We start from the raw sequence: 22,323 nt of genomic DNA, 5'->3' as shown, positions 1-22,323 counted from the left end.
AAGTGGTTTGCCCAAAACAAATAAAGGTCAAGAGATGATATTAAATGCCGAAATTCTTACTCGACTCTCTTGTTCCTCAGAACTTGTTTCTGTGGAAATTATTCTTTAAATGACAGTGTCCGAAGAGCGCGGGTGAGCGCTTGAGTCAACCGCTGTCATGCCACACAGCGTCTAAATTTTCCCGCCACTACACTCGCGGCTACCAATCCATTCCCGCCACTTGAGAGTGCTTCCTGCACAGTGTATGAACTGTCTTGATCTGTTACGATTTTTGTAACACAAGATTTTGGATAAACAAACTCTTTGTTTTACTGTACTCTTCGCCGGCGTAAAAGCTCTTGGCCCCGAAATTTTTAAGCATTCGATTGCGGAAGGGATGGTTTTACCGCTTGTAAGGTAGGCAAACGAATTTAGTATCAATTAGATTTACCAGCCAGTTTAAGTTTAGGTAAAAATGATAAACATAAGGACACATAGTTAGAACGCTGTAAGCTTCGGTTCAGTTCGTTTCACTGCTCACTTTTAGGCAATATTTAGCAGCAGAGTGAGTCTGTAGCACTGACCTCGTTTAAAACCGTTTAAATTATCTTTTGAAATGAAATTGAACTAAATGGTTTTGTACTTCAGCTCGAGTACTGAGGAACACAGTAAATTTTGAGGCATGCTCACTCAGTTGTGAAGCTACCGCTCTCCGAGTTTAGGCTGAAATGGTTTCAAAGTCTCTTTTATCAGCATAGACTGCAAAGTTTTTTTTATGAGGTTTAGCGGGTAGCTTGTGATAAGGGAACTGGCCACAAGAAGTTTGTTCAAAGACACCACCTATCTCATGAACCGCATTGCTTTTCATTGCCTTTAACATTTGATTGGCAAAATTTTCAGCTAGCAAGAGTCAGCGTTGCTAGATAAACAAGAAAAGTGAGTTTTCAAAATACCAGGGGTTGGGGGGGGGGGGGGGGGGGCGCATTTTAAACCCATTTTCAGACCGAAAAATCAATTTTTCCTCCATTTTTTCATATCTGATGCCAAAAAATTCCTCCCTTTTACTGGATTTCAAGCCAAAGAGCAAAGTGTATATCAAATACGACAGTTAAAGGCGGAAGACCCTAGTTTCAGAACATTTATACCAGTTTCCACGCCAACAACAGTCTAAAAACATACTTTGGTGTGACGAATACTTCAGCTTATACAAGTAAATACTCCCCCCCCCCCCCCCCTAAAAAACCGTGTAGTTGTGGAACAAATAAGTGTTATTAAGCCAGACTCTCCAATGGTTCTGTTTGTTTTTCAGCTTGCTTTAACATCAGGCCAGCCCTGACATCAAATGCACATAATTTTCTCACTGAATGATAAAGATCTTAGGCACTCTTGGCATTAAAAGTTTGGGGAGTTTCATAGAGTATCGGATCAAGGAATTTCACTCATTTCAATTTGGCTTAAAAAGGCGCGTTCATGTTATCACAAACGATGACAAAACTCCATTGTTCCTTGTTAGAAGACAAAACATCGGATGATGAATCTCGACCTCTTGAATAAGAAACATCCCTTTCTTCCGCTGCTCGATGCATACGTTTTTAATGGAAGGCGGCCTACTTTGTCTTGACGGTTAAGCTCTCTATACTTGTCTTATCAAAATTCCTCAGATATTGGTGTTAAAGCCTGACTTCTACGTCATCAAAAGGCATTGATCACTGAAACTCGAGAAAACTCTGCTTGTATTTACGTGCAGTTTATTCCCCAGTTTCCATTTCCTAGCTCTTGAGAGGTTAATCACCTTTATCAAAAAATAATCCTATCAAGAGGCAGGAGGCAGGCAAGCAAAGTACCACCGATAATTTGCAAGAAGAAAAAAGGAACAGCGTAATACCTTGATCAGAAAAATGTAGTAAAAACAGGACTGTCTGTTTATCCGATCTAAAATGGAGTGTCACCGACGGAAACTTCACGTTTACCGAAAGGACTTGAAACACAAGAAGCAGCCGTTTATCTGTTACCTATCTCCTTTGTGCCTAGCGGCACAGAAGACCTTGAGAGGACGGTCCCGTAGGCTTTGTCACCCCCGCGTCTTGGCCTTTCCCGTTCCTCCCTTCGAGATTAGTATACCAGGCATAGTGTCTTCCGGACTAGACGAATTTGCTCTGCTTTAATGGTTTTGTGAAGTCCGATGCGTGAAGCGCAAATTAAATCTTTTGACACCGCGGACAGGGGAAAGTTGCAGCAGGTGATGTTTGTACGGGAGCCTGCGTTTCTTTACAGCCACCAGCGAGCATGCAATGACCTTGATACTCGCACGCGTGGAACAGTAATGCAACTATACTCAGTTAATTAGATTTAATTACTACATTCTTTCTATCCCGAAACCGACTACTTGTAGTGGTGTACATAAAAAAGATTTAAAATTTATGCATGGGACACATGATTGCGCGTTTTGCTATCTATACAAAAGCTGGCCACTGTAATTTTGTCCCTTACAAATAGATGATAGAAAGAAAGAAAGAAAGAAAGAAAGAAAGAAAGAAAGAAAGAAAGAAAGAAAGAAAGAAAGAAAGAAAGAAACGTTGACAAATTATAATAAGTGAACAAATCCAATTGGGCTCTGATTATATTTTCCTGGTGTTTGCCATTTTGTAACGTACCACTAAGATGTACTCGAAGACGTCGTTCTCATACAGATAAGGGCTAATTTAGAATTGAGAATCCCCTTAAACGATGTGTACAAAGCATAGCATATTATACTAGGGAACACCTAAGAGAAAGGAGAAATTAATAAAATTGAATTTCTTTTGACACATAGTTAAAGCTCTTTAAAAACATTGCGTCGGTCTGGTCTGGGAAACGAAACATGTTATGGGATGAACTAAAATGGTCCCATCAAGATTTAACATGTCCGAGGCAGTAATAAGGATATGTTCGATTGACCGTATCTTTAGTGATCGAAACAAAAACGATTGCACAGAAAAAGTTGGAGAAGCCATTCATATGAAGACACACGGTGATATAAATTACAGCGCCAATAACTGAGTAAGGTAACCGAATCCAACGCAGCACGTGAGTCGATTGGAAAGAATGTGCATTATATTTAATTCCACCTACAAAATGTAGCACACTATAAAGAGCACTTGCGCCAGGATATATATATGCTTACCTTTGAAAATTAGCTAATTAACTTCGTTCTGATCTTGATAATTTTGTTTATTATTGAAAACTGACTCACTGGATAACGCAGTTCCAGAGTATTGATTGGTTTAGCGGACATGGAATATGAGCAATTATACCATGCCCAAGAAATATGACAAGGATATACGCGTCAAAGAGAAAAGAAAATATTACTAAATCAGCAGGATTTAGTGATTTTTCGTGGTTGTTTTAATGAAACAATTATGCCACTCGCGCTTGTTGGATACAAAATTATTATAGCCAACTTGGCGCTGCGCGACTCGTTGGCTATATCTATCATCTTGCATCCCACGCGCGCTTGTGGAATAATTGTTAAATATGCTTTTAAGGATAAGAGGCTAATCAGTGTCTGTTTCATTTATAAGTGTTGAATGATGAAAGAGTATTAGTCATTGAGGTATGCTAAATAGTTTAGTGATTTCGTGAAGATGCTCCAGGGCGGTTTTCTGTAATTTGTAGCCGATGTAAATAGTTGATGTAAATAATTTTGGCATTATTCACAACTCTAGAGAATAATAAAAGAAAAAAAAAGAAGTATTAATGACATTCAGAGGGCATTTGATCGCCGACTTTCTGCTATTGATTTAATTCACTGGAAACTGGAGAAAGCAAACAAGCAATATTCAGCGCTGTTGGTGAGTAGGAACTAATGATCTATCTTGCTTTGCGCCGACCTGAGCAAACTACTGCTTAAAGAGCAACAACAACAACGACAACAACAACAAGACTTTATTACCCCGTTTAAAAGTTATTCATACATTTAGTTGAAAAGATTTTGAAATGTCAAGGGCTTACCAGCTCCCTGAAATAACTAAGAAGCTAAAAATTTCAGGGAGCTGGTTTAAATAATGTAAATTAAATATTTACAGCGGAGATGGGACAGTTTTTCGGTCGATGTAGTCAAGGCGGAGACAGAACCTTAGAGATGCCAGTGCTTCTCGTCAGTTTGTGATGTTTAATTCTGTAAAAGTTTCAGTAACAAAACAGGTGAAGAGGCATAAATGTTCAGTAAACTTTGAGCATTCATTATCACAACTGTTGTGTCAAACGAATCAGTTGAGCTACCCAAAAGCAGACGTTTTCTAGCAGTAGGTGTGATAAATGTAAGCACCTTATTAGAGCTTGACCTCAAAACAAATTACCGAAGAACGTGGCTTTTTATAATTTTGCCATGTGGGTTGCATTAATGTACTGATATTGGCAGACAGGTGATCGTTAAAAAAGGTGGACACTGCACGTACTCTTTCTACGATGAGTATACCAGAGTGCGTCGATTATTCCGTATTTGATATGAATTGTTAGAAAAACACAGGACTTCTCTCGCCCCGCGGCCTGGCTTCAAACGTCATCGATTGGCTTAGGCGGGACCTGTCCATGTCAGTTTGCCAAAAAAAACTTTTGAAAAAAAAAAAAAAAAAGATCTTAACATTAGTGGAGGTTTTGTGCAACCGTAGCCTGTGTTGCTGAAGAATTGCTGAACTATTAGCGGTGTCTCTTACGACTGTTAACAGACATAAGACCAAGTTTACCACGAGATCGAAAACGAAAACGAAAACTCCGCGCGAAACACAGGGACTGGGCGTTGAACGGTTGCATAAATCCTTCTTTATCTTAGATGAATATTGTATTTACAATCAGGTCATGACTCTTTCTTTGTTTCTAAAAACGAAGACCTTAATATCAGTTCATTCTTTGACCCGAGACACGCCTTAAACCTATAGACCAAACAAAGTTACTTTTATATTTGTAAAGAAAAGTGATAATGCTTGGGGCTCGAGACAAGTAATCGACGGAAAAAAACTAATTAAGGCCACTGACAAATATTGATTGCCAAGGAGATTAACTGTTAGCATGCAGACACCCCAAAACAATAAACGCCTGTAAAAAATTACTTGTTTTCGCAGGAAGCGAAGCAATTTTCTCTGTAAAAGTTTTTCCTTCTTAAGTTCAGTTTGCCAATTACTAAATTATGCGAACGTATCAGCGAAACTGCAAAAGCATGTTGACATGCATGGCCTATGGCAGATTTGAAGAAGTAGATTTCATTGAATGTCGGTGGCAAAGATCGGAGACTTTTCGACCTTACCTAAATGCATTAGTTCCAAATTTCTGGAGCATATTTGCTTTCGTTTTTATCAGATTATCTTCACGGAGGGCTTTTAGTTAAACCTACTATAAACCAATCAGTGTACATTTTTAGCGACCTCAGAGTATCTCCAAGTAATCAGTAAACATCGTACTCCACCCCCTCGTTTTTAGCTAAAGTGCTCAATTGACAAGTGAAAATTTCAAAAGATGGTGTTGTCCCAAATGGTTTGAACTGAATTTGTTCCAAACAATAATTTGCCTTCTCAGATTTTCTCTTATGGAACATGACAGTGACTGCCCCTTTGGCAGCTAAGTTTTTTTTTTCTTAGTTATTTAAGGGAGACAGGCGTTTTATTATCTTCTCCAGTTAGGGTTGTGACGAGAGAACAGTACACTTCACAGAAACTTGTTTACCCTCCTAATATAATGTACTCTGCATATTACTGTCCTTGATAAAGGTGTGTTAAAATTGATTTTTGTAAGTTAAACTAGTTTTTTGTAAAGCTATAAAGTCGTGGGACAGTAACTGAATGAATTCACCAGACTTTTTTCAATTACTCAACTGAGGAGTTCTAGTTTCTACATCTTCGCGCAATATTTAACGAGGCAAGTTGACTTTTGCATGCATGCAATAATCATGAAAAAACGACGGCGAGAAGTCTGAGGCTAGATGTTCCAGAAGACAAAAATCATGGCAATTGAAAACTATTTTAGATAGTGTTTACGATTGAAATTCAAAACAAAATGTTCACTTTTTAATGACCATTTCCCCTCAATCGTTGGCTACGAAAGGATACAGAACTGCCAATCACATCATATTCGAAATAGCCCACTCTTTTATAGAGTCCACTGAAATTGTTTTTATCAGCCATTTCTGGTTAAATCCTTGTGTAACTGTCTAATATAAAATTGAAAGCTATTAATATTGAGTATTATTTCATGCGAAGCCTTTTATTCTGATATCCAAAGTAATTCTAACTTTTGAGTATGTGGATGAAATCCTAGAGTATGACATTCAAATGAAAGCTATTGATAAGCGCTTTCATTTGTACTATTTAAATATTATGCAGTACAAGGTTTGAGTCTCAGGCGAAACCCCAAAGTAAGACCGTTCAAACGAAAAGCTATTGCGTAGCATGTTCATTCCGCTGCGCAAAATGATTCGTACTTTTTTGCCTGTGTGTAGATATCAAGAAATTTTAAAGTGTGGCTGTTAAAAAGAAAAATATAAGCAGTAAATTCTAAATTCTTGCGGTGCCATTCGTGTCGGCTGTATTTTACGGTATATAAAAGCAATTACAGTTCCGCTACTGTTAGAGCGGTTTCCAACCGAGTGTTGTTAAGGGGAAAAAAAGCAAAGCCAAAGTCCCCGATCGGATTCGAACCAAATACATACACACACGCGTTTTCCCGCGCTTTAAGCCGCTAGGAAGTCACGATTGGTTTGGGTTTTGCTTCTCACTGGTTGAGAAAGTGGCGCGTGTTTTCTAAGCCAATCAAAGAGCGCCGAAAGGCAAACCGAAGCAGTTACTTTCGACGCTCAATTGAAAAACCACTCTAGGATGATAGACAATAAGTTATACTGCGTATAGTGTCTCATGATTACTTGGAGCCGCCCCTTGCGGGTTGTTCCCTTTGCACTCGTTCCTCGGGCTCCAGCTGACCACTAAAAAAAATCATTTAGGAAAATATGAGGTATTTTAATTGATTATAAGTGATCTCGAAGACACTACGTCGCCCTGAGCTTTTGTATAATAATGGAGTAGAGATCCTTAAGAGCGTTGCACGGAGTTTCTTCAACGCATTCAGTATGTGAAATTGAGGCTCTTTTTTATTTCTTTCATTTGCTAAAGCATTCATAGATATAAGCTGGTAAGTTCGCCTTTGAATTCTGATGTAGGCACAAAAACAGATGTTTTATTTAATTTCAATATGCTCTGGGCTTTTGTCTATCTGACTTCGCTGCAATGCGCATGCAATTTAAAGACTATTTGGCACGATCCTTGTTTCTTTTGTTCACGGGATTAACTCTTTCTTGTTTTTCAGTTCTGAGAATGAAGTAATTTGTGTTCAAAGAGTGTGTTCAAGGTTAATAAACGAAAGTGCATTAGTAACGGCTTCAAGGTAAGTGGTTGATAGTTTCAAACTGTGTCTGTTGTTGTAACAATTCGTTTATTAACTTTGACGCGGACTCTAAATATTAGTTCTTGTACAGCATGCGATGGCGACAAGATTAATGAAGATCTCGTCAGTAAAACTCCACGATATTTCTGAATGACAGGATTGAGATTTTATTAAATAATACTGTCTTCGTATGGTTTTCGTGCTATTGTCTTCATTTTTATCGTTTTTAGTTTATTTTACTCTATGATTGTATCAATTGTGACACTCTGCACTCGTTTCGCTAGAAAATTTCCATACCTTTTATACAATTTTGTTTTGTTCATTACCAATTACGGAAAGAAGACAAGAGACTTCGGGAATGGGTATGTCGTACACAATAACAATTTACGATTTAATTACTCTCACGCTAAAATCAGTCAGAAAATCAAAAACGTAAATTTTGTGCTTCAAAAATAATGTATATTAATGTTGGATAAAGATTGTGAAATAATACAGCCTTTTTTTCCCGGAATCTTAAGGTCGCAAACTGCCTATACAAGGGAGGGAGATTTCCATGTCCTTTCCTTATTTCCAAGCCAAGTTTTTATTGTAAAATAAGTAGGAGTCAGTAGCTTTGCCGGATATTGGCGTTCCAGAGAGAAATGTACCCAAGAAGCTTTTTCCGTTACAAAAACATAAATAACAATTCTTAATAGTTATCTTGAACGTCTGCAAATATTTCTGTTCACTTGCCAAACAGTTCAAGTGTTTCGAGCTTATCACTGAAACTTCTATTGGACACTGGAGAGCAGATTCTTCTCCCCATGAGGTCTCATTTATTGAATTAGATTCTCTTCAGTGTCCTAGTTTCTCTTGTATTTGGAAGATTTTCTGAATAACAAATTCTCAATATTTATCTTGATCTTCTGCAAATATTTTTGTTCACTTGACAAACAGTTCAAGCGTTTCATGCTTATCACTGAAACTTCTATTGGCCGGGTACCGTGGAGGGCCAATTCTTCACCCCGTGTGGTCTCATTTATTGAATTAGATTCTCTTGTTCTAGCTTCACTTGTATTTGGAAGATTTTCTTGAGTTTTTAGTCGCATCGTGCATTTGGAACATTACTGTCAGTTCATGAATTATAGAGAGGGAAGGAGACGAAACAGACTGAGTGTTTTTCTTCAGTAGGCGTCTGGGTTTGAAGCGAACTTTCAAATACTGCTTTCATCATGGACAATTAAACTTTACTGATAAACAATCTACAAAAGTGAAAGAAGTTTAAAGTTATATCTAAACAGCAAGCAAAGTCTTTCAAATTTATGTTTCCATGCGGGAGGTCCCTTGAACATCAGGAAAACAATATATATATTTTTATCTTCTCCTTTATTCTTTTTGTTTTATTTCACTTCTTTTTAACTCAGAGGAGGACGTCTAAAGATACCGGCGTAACATGAAAGTGTAGTGAAACGCCAAGCAGGAGAGTTCACTCCCGCTTTGTGAAAATGGAGCCTGATTAGCCACCTCTGATACTGCAAAAGAAATAGAAATACAAGTATATCGAGCAAACCGCTAACAATTTAAAGTCATTGTGTATGCTCAGAAAGTTTGAATAAAGTTAAAACAACTTTGATATAAAACATATATCACACGTTCACAGGTAGATGTATTTAAAAAAGAACTAAAAACTGTTACGTTAGCCAGACTTTATGCGACATATATATATAATTTTTTATTTCCTTGAACGTTTCGAGCAAAGACAATTCTCTATTTGCATCTGCCCACAAAAGAAAAAAAAATGCTGTAAATTAGAACCAGCCGTCAGGGTAACGATTTAATAATGTTTAGCCTAAATACAAGTGTATAACTATGGAGTGCATTGAAAGATGGGGAAAATGTCCTGCAACTTGTTGTGTGAAACATACATTGTCAAACCGTCTGCGAGAAATTACACCGCATAGATGATAGTCTCAAAAAACTGAGAAAAGTCATCTAACTTATAAAACGCTGTGAAAATGAAGAAATTCTCTATTCAATGAATCAGGGGGTGATGTTTGTAATTTGGAAAGCCCTAAAACCAGAAACTCACTGAGATTTCTTAATTGTTTTAGCAGACAATGCACTCTTTATCCAGAAAAGCCTCGAGCGCTATATTACTGTAAGTATCACAAAGGCGGCACGTGGCAAAAAACACTTGAAAGACAATAATGTGCGCATAATCTTCTTTTATTCTTTTATATTGTGACTGTCCTTCTTGATCCGATTGTCGCATACCACATACCAGCGTCTTTCGCAAGTTTCATGTACCCACGTGGTGGACGATAAATTTTTAATGGCGGGACAGTTTGCGGCCAAACTAACATGGACCCCAATTCATCTGGCTTCCATTACTTAAGGTGCAACTGATTAGCAATTGACCGCTATCCCGAGAGCGGAATGAGATTTCATGATAATTTCTTCGAAAAGTAAATTTTCCATTGAGACGCGTATAAATCGAATAACGAATGGGAAGACAATTAAGCCCGGGTCGTTATTGAATAATGTTATTACGCTGACAGAAATGAGTTATTAACCTATTGTTTGAAAATACCCTAAACACGATTTAATTGGCAGGCCATGAATCGCTTGGGTAAATAAATGTAGTTTCTTAATTACTAAGAGAAGATGAAACAAGAATGTCAAAATATTGAGCCGGGATCTGTCACCTGTCGTTTGGAAAAGTGAATTTGTTTTAAATTATCTGGTTTAAAGCCAGTGGGCTACTTCATAACTGGGCAAACGTTGCACCAAAACTAATGTTGAAGTTGAGATTCGAAGTAGATTTCCAAAAAAACAGATCGACGACAAATGTTCGCTTTTCTTCGCAACTGCCTCAGTCACAACACAATTTTCTCATTTGCACAATTTACTGCTAAAAGTGGAGGTTTTGCTTTTACTCACGTACACATTTTTAATTCAATACTCATGCAGTGATAGTTCAGAAACGGGAATCATTTTAATTAATCGCAAAGTACGAACCGAGAAACTTGCCTCAAGCATTCGTTAATTCCCACGACATAGAAATAATGGTCATAGCAAGTATTGCTTCTCTTACTCACAACACCAGGTAAAAGTGAATTATTCTTTGTTCCAAGTTGTTCAAACCTATATTCTCAACAACAGATCTTCTCTGAATACTCGTTACAAAACGAATCCTCTCCATAAACCCTGAAAAATTAATAAGAAACACTGTAGACTGGACAATTAGTAGAATCAACGAAAAAAAGTATTTCAACTCGTTCTTTGCGCCTTGTTTGATAAATTGTTTCAATATTTCCCTTGGCTGTCATAGCCCAGATATTAGGTCGCCTTGTCGAGGATTTGGACGGATGTGCTTGTATCAAAAAACACACACTTGTTTTCAGATGTGACAATTACTGGGTATTCTAGTCCAATTAGCATCGAGAATGCCCACAATTCTTGTCCTTCTGGTCGATTGATCGAGTAATTATGCATACACAAAACGTCAGCTTTGGACTGAGAAAGTTGGATAAAACATTCGAAAGCGAATTCACCAGACGGAGGCACCTTTTTTTGTCCTGCATTCTTCTACAGCGGCAAACTTGCCGTATATAGGCGAAGCCAGTGAATACGGTAATTGTCAATACTTCTCAGCGTTGCCTGAGCTTTTTGCATAGATCAATAAACCGGCTAACTGAGATAATTAATTTTGAAATGGACAAATGGAATAGTGTTCTTCTCTTTGTAACTGGGTGAGATTAAACGTACAATATGCTTTGTTATAACAGCGCTGTATAATTTCTTTCTTTCTTCCTAGCCCGGGAACATGCTGGCTCGGGCGTAACAATCAAAAGAGGCTCATTATCCGCGGACATTGTTTAGGGCACGCACGAAAGGCTGATCGATGGTATAAATAAGGATGCAAGATCAGGAGGCAGGGAACGTCAGGATTTAGACACAACCGGCAGCTGTTAATGTTGTTGTGCAGAGCAAAAAGGAATTGGGTTGGACGTACGGAAGGCACCCACGCACAATGTTTACCGTCGCATCGTTATTCCGCTGGCTGTTTCTCGCGCTGATTACTTCTTACGGACACGGAGACTCGTACACGAGCTTCGACGGAGCAACTTACGTAAAGTACTCTTACAGTGGAGAGCCGAGAACGCTTCCAGACGATATCGTTCTCGTGTTCCGGACGATCAAACCTTCTGGAACACTTTTTCACGCGGGCAGCAGTGGACCCGACTTCATAACACTTGAGCTCCTGCGTGGAAAAATCAGGTGAGCCTGTTAGCTTAGTTTTTGCTTCTTTATCTGAGTTTACATCTAAGCCTCCTCTCTCCGTGAAGTGGGATGTTGATTATTATTTTTTTTAAGAAAAGCAAGGGCGACGTTTGCCAGTAACTGTTTTTGGAAAGATTCAATGGGGAGTCTGACTTGATCTTGTTTAAGGCGCATGAGAGTTTTATTTAAGCGCGCTTAGAGTGTTAAAGATGGAAGCAAACGTGGAGGGTATTCGTCAAAGAAAACTCTTTTCTCTTTGTGTGGCAAGAGGTTTCATTTCATGCACGTTATAATTATTGGTAATATTTGTTGGAATTTGTGCAGACACACGCTGGGAAAATTGCTACAAAAATGAAATTATTCAGATAAAAAAAGGATAAAATATTTAGATCAAAATTTCATTACTCCGCCTTATCGAAAACAAGCAGACTATATCAGTAAAAAAAGCGGAAACGCGTCTATGAGCGATGAATATTTCTCTTTTAATCGCTATCAAACTACAGTTAAACTAAAATTGGCCGATTGCTTGTGAACCCTGTATGATGTTTCTCTGTTTGATGGGAACTTTAACCCTTAACAATATTTTAAAACACAATCTAAAGAGTTCTATCCAGCTGGCCGAGAGCTAGGCCGAGGTTAGAATTGCCGGGAAGGAATTGCCTTTCATTACTTTTGATTACTTTGTCGTGGAATCGAATTTCATTTGATATTTAAGATTTCTGTTTACTTTATTTACGTCAGTGTGTAAGCTGTAAAATCAAAAACTTCTCAATAGTAAGTCTTATAATTTGTTTTTTGTGGCTTTCGCGTCAGGACTCCCCTCTGTGAGTTATCCACGTATATGCAGTTTTTTTTGCTCTCTACAGAACCGTTACTTTTGTCTCAAAAACTTATTGCACGAAACTTGCATAGTTTGGCCGTGGTTACAAAATACAAAACTCCGCCGGCGACATTGTTGCTTTGCCACAGGAACAGTTTTTGTTGGAGCCTAATTACAGAGGAAGATGAATTGTGTGCTGTCAAAGAAATCCATCTTTTGCACCTGCGTTTTGATGGAAATACGCACGCGTAGTTCCGATAGTCCATTATGAAATATTTATGTAGACAGTTCTGTTCGCTAAATGTAAGTCACAGATCAATGTTACAATCAAAGATAAGTATTTTATAAAATGTCTGTTTTGAAGAAGAAATAATGCTAATCGCTCTTCGAACTGAGCATAATTCCGCGATTTTTCGCCTACGTACATATCCCCAGTGAACATATGAACGTGTGCTAAATAACCACCGAGTAGCAGTTTATCGTGAATTTTTTTCTCACCTTTGGTATAAACAGTGTATTTCATTTCATAATGTTTAAGCATAAACATAGACTACAATGGAGTGAAAACTACTTCCCATTTAGCTCGCGTAGAGTAAGCTGTTCTCACCTGTCTGTCTTGGTACTAGAATTGTCGCTTTAAAAAGAATTCGCTTTGCAGTAGTGGTAACTCAATACAGTACTTTAGACACAGTCAGGGAACAGTTTAGTACTGTCGTTATGGTCATTGCTTTCCTTTAAAATCGGAAGCGGTTAAGGATCAAATCAAATCGGTCAAACAACAAATCGGATCATTTGAGCTCGTTTATTGCTTTAGCCTGGTGTTTTGCAAGTGACGCAAACCGAAGCGCAAACACAATACCCCACAAAAACTCTGAGAAACGAATGGCAGAGCTCGACGAGATCTCGCGCGTGCACTGAAGGTATTTTGGTTGGCGTGTGTTTGATCTTCGAAATTACACGCGTACACTGACGCTTGCAGGTTGCCACACTTCAATAAAAACCTCACCTGCATGGAAATTCTTAGTCCCAGGCCTGAAGGTTGGAGATTTTTGTCTCCAATTTACAAGTTGGCAACTCCTAAAGAAATATTAATGTTAAAGTAGTCTTAATAGTACTCCTTCCGTATTGTCCGTTCTCGCCATTTTTCTTACAGCATTTGATAATGCAGGGCTGTACTTTTTAGTCTTAAATTAGAGTGGAAACTTAAAATTCAGTACGGTATTACTGTAGAGGCAAGTTAATTCAGTGGTCTAAATTTGGCGTGCACACAAAACATTCGCGAACGATACTTGTGTGTGCACGTGTCATGCTCTGCAGACTGGCACAAGCATTAAGTATCGAAGTGTTGCGCCTTGTCTTTTGTACTGTATTTCGCTTGGAGAGAGTTCCCGCAAGGTAAAAGTGGGAGAAAGCCAAGTAGAAAATCCCCAGCTGTGCATTCGCGGTTTGCGCAACCTCTGGACAGATTTGTAATGTTTGTTATGCTACAGGTAGCCTGACCTGCTTTCTCGATCTCACACGGAGACTTAAGTATCACCACTTAGTTACTGTTATTTGGTTATATTGAAGCGTACAAATGTATTACATAGGTTTATAAAATACACACAACTTGGCCAAGGATGCTAAGGCTACATTCATACTGACAGGTAAATGGGAGAGTTATTTCAGACGTTTAGACGGTTTTAGATATAGATGAGTGTATATGCAATATAGATTATGAATCAAAAACAATCCTTAAATCATAATGGTTAGTTTAAATTGAGCGTACCGTGACATTATTTTGTTTTTAGAATTCTTCAATAAAATTCAGGCATACAAATCATTGTTCCTTACTTGGCGTGAATTTATTAAAAGATGGCAAAATGTTGATATTTTTCTGGTAAGCCATACTTTAAACTCTGACAAAAATTGCTGTACAATATTGTTAAATTTAAAAAAATCAGTGAGTGGTAGAGAGTTGGTCCTTGAGAGATTATGTGAATTTCAGAGGCTTTATTTTCAAGAGGAAGGTTCAACATATTAGGTTAAAGAAATTAAAATTACTAAAGTTTGCTGGCGAGATTTTAGCGATTTTAGTAGGATTTCCACATGCAAAGGCCTTCAATAGGTATAGTACAGCGAATAACATTATGACCCATAGGTTAACGAATCTCATGCTGAATACTCTGGCTAAAACGATTTCTTTCGACATGGAATCCTTCAAGCCTGGTATTTACAAGCAACGCAAGCACACGAAGCCATACGGCAAACTGGTTGAAGCGCAAGCAAAGCACGAGACAAAACTTTTCTATACTGGTACGAGTTCGCGTTTACGTTGTATTTGTGTTGAAGCCTACTGAATAAAATGTTATGTTTAATGTTATGTTAGACTATACCTTCTCTAAATAAAAATCTAAGATCAAGGTTTATGTACCGTCCATACCACGAGCCAGGGCTTTGTTAAATGAACTTGTCTTAAAGTCGTTAAAAAATCCCAAATTTTGGATACCACTAAAGTTACTTAAATTCAGGTCCATAAATTTTAATATCGTGGTACCACACAAATCAGGTCGCTGAAAGGCGTTTTGTTATTACATTTCTCGTATCTTCTTGCTCAACGCACTTGGTTAGTATCAGTGTTTCAGTCTATACATTTACAACCACTGGTAACTGAAGATCATATCACCAAATTATGTAACAAATAGATATTTTGAAAATTTTGCAACTAAAGCAATTAGTTTATCTTTTCGGTAGAAACCTTCTAAGAAGTGAGGAATTTTTTATGGAATATGTTTCACAAGCCTCTTTAATGCGGTCAGGCTGTCAGTTTTTTTTAATAATTGTTTCTTTTTTTAATTAAGAAAAATAGATAAATTGGTATATAATAAAATGTACATTTTGCGTCATGGGAACAGCAAACATGATAAGGAACTATGTCAATATTAGCATTGAATAAAAACTCCAAGAGAAAAGGTAATGTAACGTGATTCCAGTTTTCGAGGTTTCGGCAAGTCTGCGGCGGAGTATCAACAAGTTAACCGCGCATTTTCTTTTCTGACTTCTGGACTTCTATCTATTCTACTTGGACAGTGTACATTTTTTACCAGGTTTTATTAAAAATTCACATGTATAAAAAAAGAACGTTACAAAAATCCCGTTGTTATTTGCATATTGTGTACATTTTTAACTTTTCTAATGTGAATGGCAAAGCTTTGCTCGTTATAAGCAGTGATAACAAAGTAGTCGCCACTATAACTCATATAACAAAATTCGCGAATCTGCTTGCTCATTAACAGCCCCGATGCAAAGGGAGAGTAACAGTTGCATCTTTCTCAGTAACCCTCTGTTGAATGTCTTTTAATTTACCAATGATTTAACATGTCGATATATTTTTCCTAACATCTTGTCACAGATGAACAAATCGGAATCCTGGCGGCACGCATGCAGTCGCCTGATATTTCAAATCATTCTTATGAGTCCTATTACCGTTTAATGTCAACATGGGCGTTGATTTTCTTATTTCAACCGACAGATGTTCCATCTACGTGAGGGGTATGCGGAGTGTGTCTACTGGTCATTTTGGTAAGAACCTGGCAGATAATCTCGCGCACCAAGTACAGATAAAGCGAGCAAATAGCACGGCACTTACTCTTTTCGTTGACGTGGACACATATTTCATAGTGGTTCCTGGTTTCCACGCCAGACGTTTTGCGCACCAGACTTTCTACTTGGGTGGAGTTGACGTTAGCAAAGTACAGGCGAAACATTGGTTTTTAAGAGAGAGTCACTTTGTTCCATATGAAGGATGCCTTGAAAACGAACACGTGCATATAAATGATCTAAAGCTCCTTGACATCGCTTGGAAAAGAAATGAAACTGTGTCTGGAAGGGGACTTATTTCTGGCTGTAACATTACCCCTGAGGGGTATCGTCCTGTTACCTTTCGCAAACCCGAGTCCTTCATCAAAGTAAATGCTCCTATTAACAGCACTGCTGCGTACAGCTTTAAGTTTCGAACCTACAATAGAGATGGAATCTTGTTATTCCAACGAATAAGACAAAACAACGGTGCTAATATATTTATTTCGCTAGTTTCTGGAAAAATCTTGCTGCAAGTGGAATTTATGGCTAAGTCCTCCGCGACGACGCTTCCTGGTGGATCTGGATTGGATGACGGAATGTGGCACTCTGTTGCTGTCAACATCAGCATACAAAGGATCACACTTGAAGTGGACAGTATACTTACTTCCCAGACGCAACCATCTCGAGGACGCTTTGTGAGCAGTTCCCAAGTTTACGTCGGAGCTAGCGACAGGGGACGTCTCGGTTTTGTGGGATGCATGCGTGATCTCACAGTACAGGGCCAGAAGATTGACTTTACAACTGTTTACAGATCCCAGGTGTCAGTGGGACAATGCTTCCTCAAAGACGACTGTTTACCAAATCCTTGTAAAAATGGAGGCAGGTGCTCTCAGCGCGGGAACCGAACATATTGTGACTGCATAGGGACTGATTTCAAAGGTCTGAAATGCGAAATACCTGCGTTTTTTATGCAATCCTGTGCTGATTGGTGGGCTGCTGGTGAAAGAATGAACTCATATTACAAGATAAATCCCCAGAATTCAGAGCCTTTCACGGTCTACTGCAATATGACCAACGTAAAGGGCCCTTCGACCGTGATTCTCCATACTCAAGATAGAAATCGCGTCATTGCTGCTCAAAACAAGGCTGGCGGAAAATTTTACGAACATGAGATCTTCTACGAGAATTCTAACGAGCAAAACATTAAGGACCTCATCGCGAGTAGCACTCATTGCAGACAATACCTTAAATACAAATGCTATAACTCGGTACTTTTTGATTCACCTAAAACATTTAATCTCGAGTCAGGACGAGGGGCACGCTGGGTGTCACGTGACGGTCAATTACAGGATTACTGGTCAGGTGCATTTCCTGGGAGCATGAAGTGCGCATGTGGAGTGAACAGAACCTGTGCGGAAAAAAGCAAGGTGTGCAACTGTGACACTGTTGACAATCAATGGCATATGGATGATGGATACCTAACGGATTCAGAAAGCCTCCCAGTAAAGAAACTGAGATTTAGCGTTGATGGAACAAGCAGGAGATCATATTTTGTTCTCGGCAGTCTTGAATGTTATGGCTCAACTACAAAGAGACCAACAACAACCACCTTTCCACTGGATCAAACTTCAATCACACGTCAACCTATACCTCCAAAGTCAACAGCACGTGGAATAAAGTCTCCAAGCACAACACCTACTGCAGCGACAGGTGGAAAAGGCCATGTTACAAGTGATGAAAGCACAGTGATCTCTACTCCACCCGGCGCATTATCTAGCAGAAACGATGTGTCTTCCACAGAGCCCCGCGCGACCCCTCAAGCAAACAACCCCGCAACGAACTTAAGTGAAACACCTCATATCGTCGTCATAGAAAGACCTAGAAAGTATATAACCATCCGCGAAAACGCCAACCAACAACTTGTGCTTATCATATTAAGCGTTATTCTGGCAGTGTTTGTGATTGCCATCGTCGTGCTTCTTGTGAAACAGAATTTGCTTTTTCCCTGCAAATGCCTGCAAACTCCCTTGTATCATGATGTACGCCATATGGATACGATTGAACTTGGACCTCCTAGCCCAGCCGAGCCCGAGGTCCTGCAGTTTGAGGCGAGCCCTTATCCACTGAGAAACAGTTATGATATTGGTTTGCATGAGTGTCGTCTTTCATCGTCTCCAGAGCTTTACAGTGACGCGGAGACGGATAGACTCGATCTCAGCAATGGGTGCTGCTCATGGAACTCGGAAAACGCTGATATAAAAAAGGAAGAGCCTGGAAAGATAACAGACTATGAAGATGTTGATCTCGGGATCATCGACGTCGTTCCTTTTCCAGCATCTAAACAGCTCAGCACCGAACAGCAAATCATGAAACTAAAGGAGGTCATATATGACGTACTCACTGCCGCTGACGTTGCACCTACTTACAGCGACAAGAACGAAAACACCACCAGCCCCATGAAACGCTACAAAGACTCATCACTGTTAACCGAAAATGAACAATTATTAGCGGATTCGGAAAACGATTCTACAGCTACGATTTCGGAGGTAAGCTCAGAGATTATGCTCTTTTCTGGAGGACAGTATTCAATAAAGTATACTGTCAACAAAGATAGAAATTCTGAAGAATTAGACGACGATTCTTCCAAAGAAAACACCCTTAAAACTTGTAAACCGGAAAGAAAAAATGGAATTGACAATGACAACTGGCGTTCGTCCGACCCTCATGACAATTACCTTTCTTTGGACGTGAATAACCTTGAAGACGGTACACCCAGGCAGTCATTGAGCGGAACAGATCTGACTGGCTGCAGTCGATATAATGAACAAATTTCGTGTGACATTAGTTTAAGCTATCCGCAAGCGGAAAAAGTCCAATTTCTTCCGTCTGCTTACGATGAAAAAGGGCGGGAAATGAAGTCACACAAAGAAGACAAGCGCAAGCATAGCTCGCCGCGCCCACGCTTATTTTCCCGCCAAAAAAGTGAGGAGGAAGCATTGCTGTCCTCAGCTCAAGTCAATGGACTAAAACAGAGCAGAACTAACGGCTTCTCTGATAGCAACCAAAGGCGCTATAGCGGTATTGCTAATGCTTTCTGCCAGCAGCAGCAACAGCAACAGCAGCACCATCCAAATGCTAACGAAGAGCAGTCTGACAAGCAATCCAGAGATCGCAATAACAAAGATGCTTTTGCTATGCCGCTGAAGCAGCCGCATTCGCAGAAATATGAAACTGAACTATAGCTTTTATAAAATTGCTGCCTAGCTGAAGGAAACGCCTTATAACTTGTATTGAATTTTGACAGTGAGAAAAATTTAAGGATGAACAACACTCTTCTTACTAGATCAAGCTTTTTTGACATTATCGAAACAGAATTTTAAACAATGTTGTAAACAAACCTATTAAACCGGTAAAGTAAATTTTAATAAGGTAGGCTATAGAGAGAGGCGAGTTTGTTTACACATAATAATAAAGTAAAAAAATACGCTGATATATTGTTAAAAAGGTGACGTTAAGATTTGTTAAAAACGTTTTATAAATACACAAAGTAAGTGAGGTTTCAGTTTAAGCGAAATAAATACCCCAATATAAAACAAACTTGCATCGAATTAACGTCTTGTCTCTTTTAAATCAGAATGTGAACAGTCAAGAACTATGTCCTAGAACCACCCAAACAGGAAAATAATAATAATAAAAAAACGCATAATAATAATAATAATAATAATAATAATAATAATAATAATAATAATAATAATAATAATAATAATAATAATAATAATAATAATAATAATAATAAAAGGTTCGGCTTAGGGATAATCGAACTGACGGAAACTCCTTATAGAAACGTAAAGTTGAACATGTACATTTGAATGGCCACCATTTGGGATTTTTTATACATGATCAAAAAATAGCAAGACATAAAATTACTGATAAGTGACATTCATTCGAAAATATTGTCTGAAACCGGCATAGGATTCCATCCACGGATCAACTTACTACAGCATATCAAAAATTCTCATAGGAATACACAACCAGTAACTCTCATTGTTATATCTTCATATAACCTCTCTGGAAAAAGTCACTCCGTGTAATCAACAACAAATCCTCGTTCTGAAACGAAGATGCAAATGAATTCAATAATCTTTGCAGAAAAAAAAACTAAACAATTGCTGAAATTCCAAATAACGTTTTGTGACAAATCCACTTACTTGAATTATAGGTTAGAAAAACTCTCATAAAAGTGAACTCTCATAAGTGCAATCGAATTTCTATGATTTCACACAGACTTGTACAAACAAAAAATGTGGTTTTGATAATAAGTTGCCGCTTGTTATCAAAACCAAGGCTTCATCTGATCACGTGTTCCAAAACGAAAAATTTCTTTCAAAAAAAGTTATTTTGTCAGGGATACTGGTTAAAATAGTCGCCGAAATTTAACATTATTGAGGTCGTAAGACGAATTCTGTTATACTCGAAATTCCAATGAACCCACTTGCGTTATCTACGCTGATGTAAAATAATGCTTAGACAATTTACTTTTCCTCCCAAATCAAAATGCTCAGAAGTAAAGGCGTTTCATTTATTCCTCTATTTTAGGTTCCGTCTACATTAAGGTGGCCGAATACAGCTTTTTAGTGTACAGGGGTTAGAAGACGTTATTTGGAAACTATGTACTTCTGGATGCCCAAAATTGGTAGGGTATAAGACTAACTAAGAAGGAATGTATTTTTGTACGTCTTGTTGAGCTAAGAACCGTTTCCATGGCAACGCAGCGAACTATAAGATGTCCATAAATACTAGGTTTCCTTTATTTTTAGAAAACGTACTCATTACATTTTTTTCAATTTTTTTGAATCCAGAAAAACTCACAAAACACTGACACAGTTGCACTACTTTCATGTAATTTTAACAGAGAGATCTCCTGTAAATATTGATTTTGCATTTTCATGTTTTGTGAAGATACCCTCTGTTAGATTCAGGTTTCTCTTTGTAAACAAGTTACGCTTTTAGGAAACTATTTTCATGCCAAATGTCACGAAATTTTAATGAGCGGTTCCTTAGAAAACAGTTCTTTTCCACGAAAACAACCAGTCACAATTTTTTGGTCAAATGCGCATGCGTGGCTTTAATTGGGCTTCATGGCAAAGCATGCAAAAGGTCTTGTTGAATGACTTTTTTACTCGGAAGGAAAAGAAAAAGAGGCCAGAAAGGAGAAACTTAGTTATTTAGGATCAAAACTTATCTTTATTATTCATTTCATGTGAAATTGAGAGATCACTTCATTGACCGCCATATTTGCGTACCACAACCCTCAAGCGCGCTTAATAACATCACTAACAGAATCTGTAAAGCGCGCGCAAACTGTGTTCGGCCACCTTAATGCGTTTTCAAACGCCTTGTGTTCGTTTTGCGGAAAACGCATCAAAATGATCTCATCCACACTATCGTTTTCACAGCGTTTTCCCCGTCCACACTGTATGAATACACTTATTAGGCTCGATTAATATTTCCGCCGCACCCTCGAGTCGGCCGGGTTTTCCTCCACGGGAAGAGTCTCTTCGGGGGGTAAGCGAGGACTCAGTTCTCTATCAGCGGCTGGTAATCGGACCTATTCCCAAACGCTTATGTGCCACATCTGCGCATACGAAAAATACACGCGCGTACGATGTTTGTAGCATTTCCTGCGTCAGCCTCCGATTTCTGCACTGTCCAAACTGATCAGGGACCGTCAACGAGAACGCCAGAAAACAATCGATTTTATTAGCAAACCGCTAGCTCTGCACGTGTGTTATAAACACACGTACATTTCGTGGTCGTCCTCTGCAAAACGAAAACGTGAGATGACCAAATTCAAGGTTTTATGGAGAAGCTGAACGCACCAATTTTCCTTTCTCGTTCTGAACTTTCAAGGCGCCCCTACGACGCCAGCTCCTGGATAGTTCGGCCCCATTACACAAACTAAATGAGTAGAAATCATCGCAAATTTATTAAGAAAACGCGAACGTCAACTTTAAGTCCCGTTTTCGTTGGCGTCGTCGTCGTCTCTGCTAAAGGTCTCTTATTAGCGCTCCTTTGACAAACACCTCCACTCTGGAGCATGCATTTTCGCTCAGCGTTTTCCATCGTTTTCTAGTGAGGATGCGAGGCCAAAGCGCATCGAAATGAATGGATTTTCAAACGAAAACGCATGTGTGGACGGGGCCTTAGTTGACCTTATGGAACCAGTCACATTTTAGACATCAAATTAGGAATGTTAAATAAACTGAAAATGCTGACGAAAAATACTCAAAATC

The 22,323-nt window shown here is 38.7% G+C and overlaps 1 protein-coding gene and 1 long non-coding RNA gene across 6 annotated transcripts in view; one reads left to right on the top strand and one right to left on the bottom strand.

Annotated features, from left to right (window-relative positions):
• Positions 1 to 175: 175 nt before the first annotated feature.
• LOC146484709 (uncharacterized) lies at positions 176 to 20,701 on the top strand. Of its 5 annotated transcripts, none has more exons than XM_085104448.1 (4): positions 176 to 396; positions 7,309 to 7,386; positions 11,183 to 11,646; positions 15,981 to 20,701. In XM_085104448.1, the coding sequence occupies exons 3-4, from the start codon at positions 11,399 to 11,401 to the stop codon at positions 19,270 to 19,272; spliced, it is 3,540 nt and encodes a 1,179-aa protein (XP_084960574.1). In that variant the 5' UTR covers positions 176 to 396; positions 7,309 to 7,386; positions 11,183 to 11,398; the 3' UTR covers positions 19,273 to 20,701. The 5 variants fall into 5 exon arrangements, with proteins under 5 accessions (XP_084960574.1, XP_084960576.1, XP_084960575.1 ...); XM_085104450.1 differs by lacking the exon at positions 176 to 396 and adding an exon at positions 3,531 to 3,809; XM_085104449.1 differs by lacking the exon at positions 176 to 396 and adding an exon at positions 6,986 to 7,134.
• Positions 11,492 to 22,323, bottom strand: part of LOC146484706 (uncharacterized) — a 28,780-nt gene continuing 17,948 nt past the window's right edge. Inside the window, exon 3 of the long non-coding RNA XR_014863562.1 lies at positions 11,492 to 11,629. This is a non-coding gene — a long non-coding RNA (uncharacterized LOC146484706). The remainder of the gene's footprint in view (positions 11,630 to 22,323) is intronic.

This window comes from Pavona decussata, unplaced genomic scaffold, assembly GCF_977016875.1.
Source record: "Pavona decussata unplaced genomic scaffold, jaPavDecu1.1 SCAFFOLD_31, whole genome shotgun sequence".
NCBI lineage: Eukaryota > Metazoa > Cnidaria > Anthozoa > Scleractinia > Agariciidae > Pavona > Pavona decussata.
This window is presented reverse-complemented; position numbering and strand designations above follow the sequence as displayed.

What these genes read in the sequence shown, in the direction of transcription:
- LOC146484709 (XM_085104448.1), top strand. Translation starts at nt 11,399, where the DNA reads ATGTTTACCGTCGCATCGTTATTCCGCTGGCTGTTTCTCGCGCTGATT. An exon ending in CTCCTGCGTGGAAAAATCAG is followed by an intron (nt 11,647 to 15,980) that starts GTGAGCCTGTTA and finishes TTCAACCGACAG; the next exon opens with ATGTTCCATCTACGTGAGGG.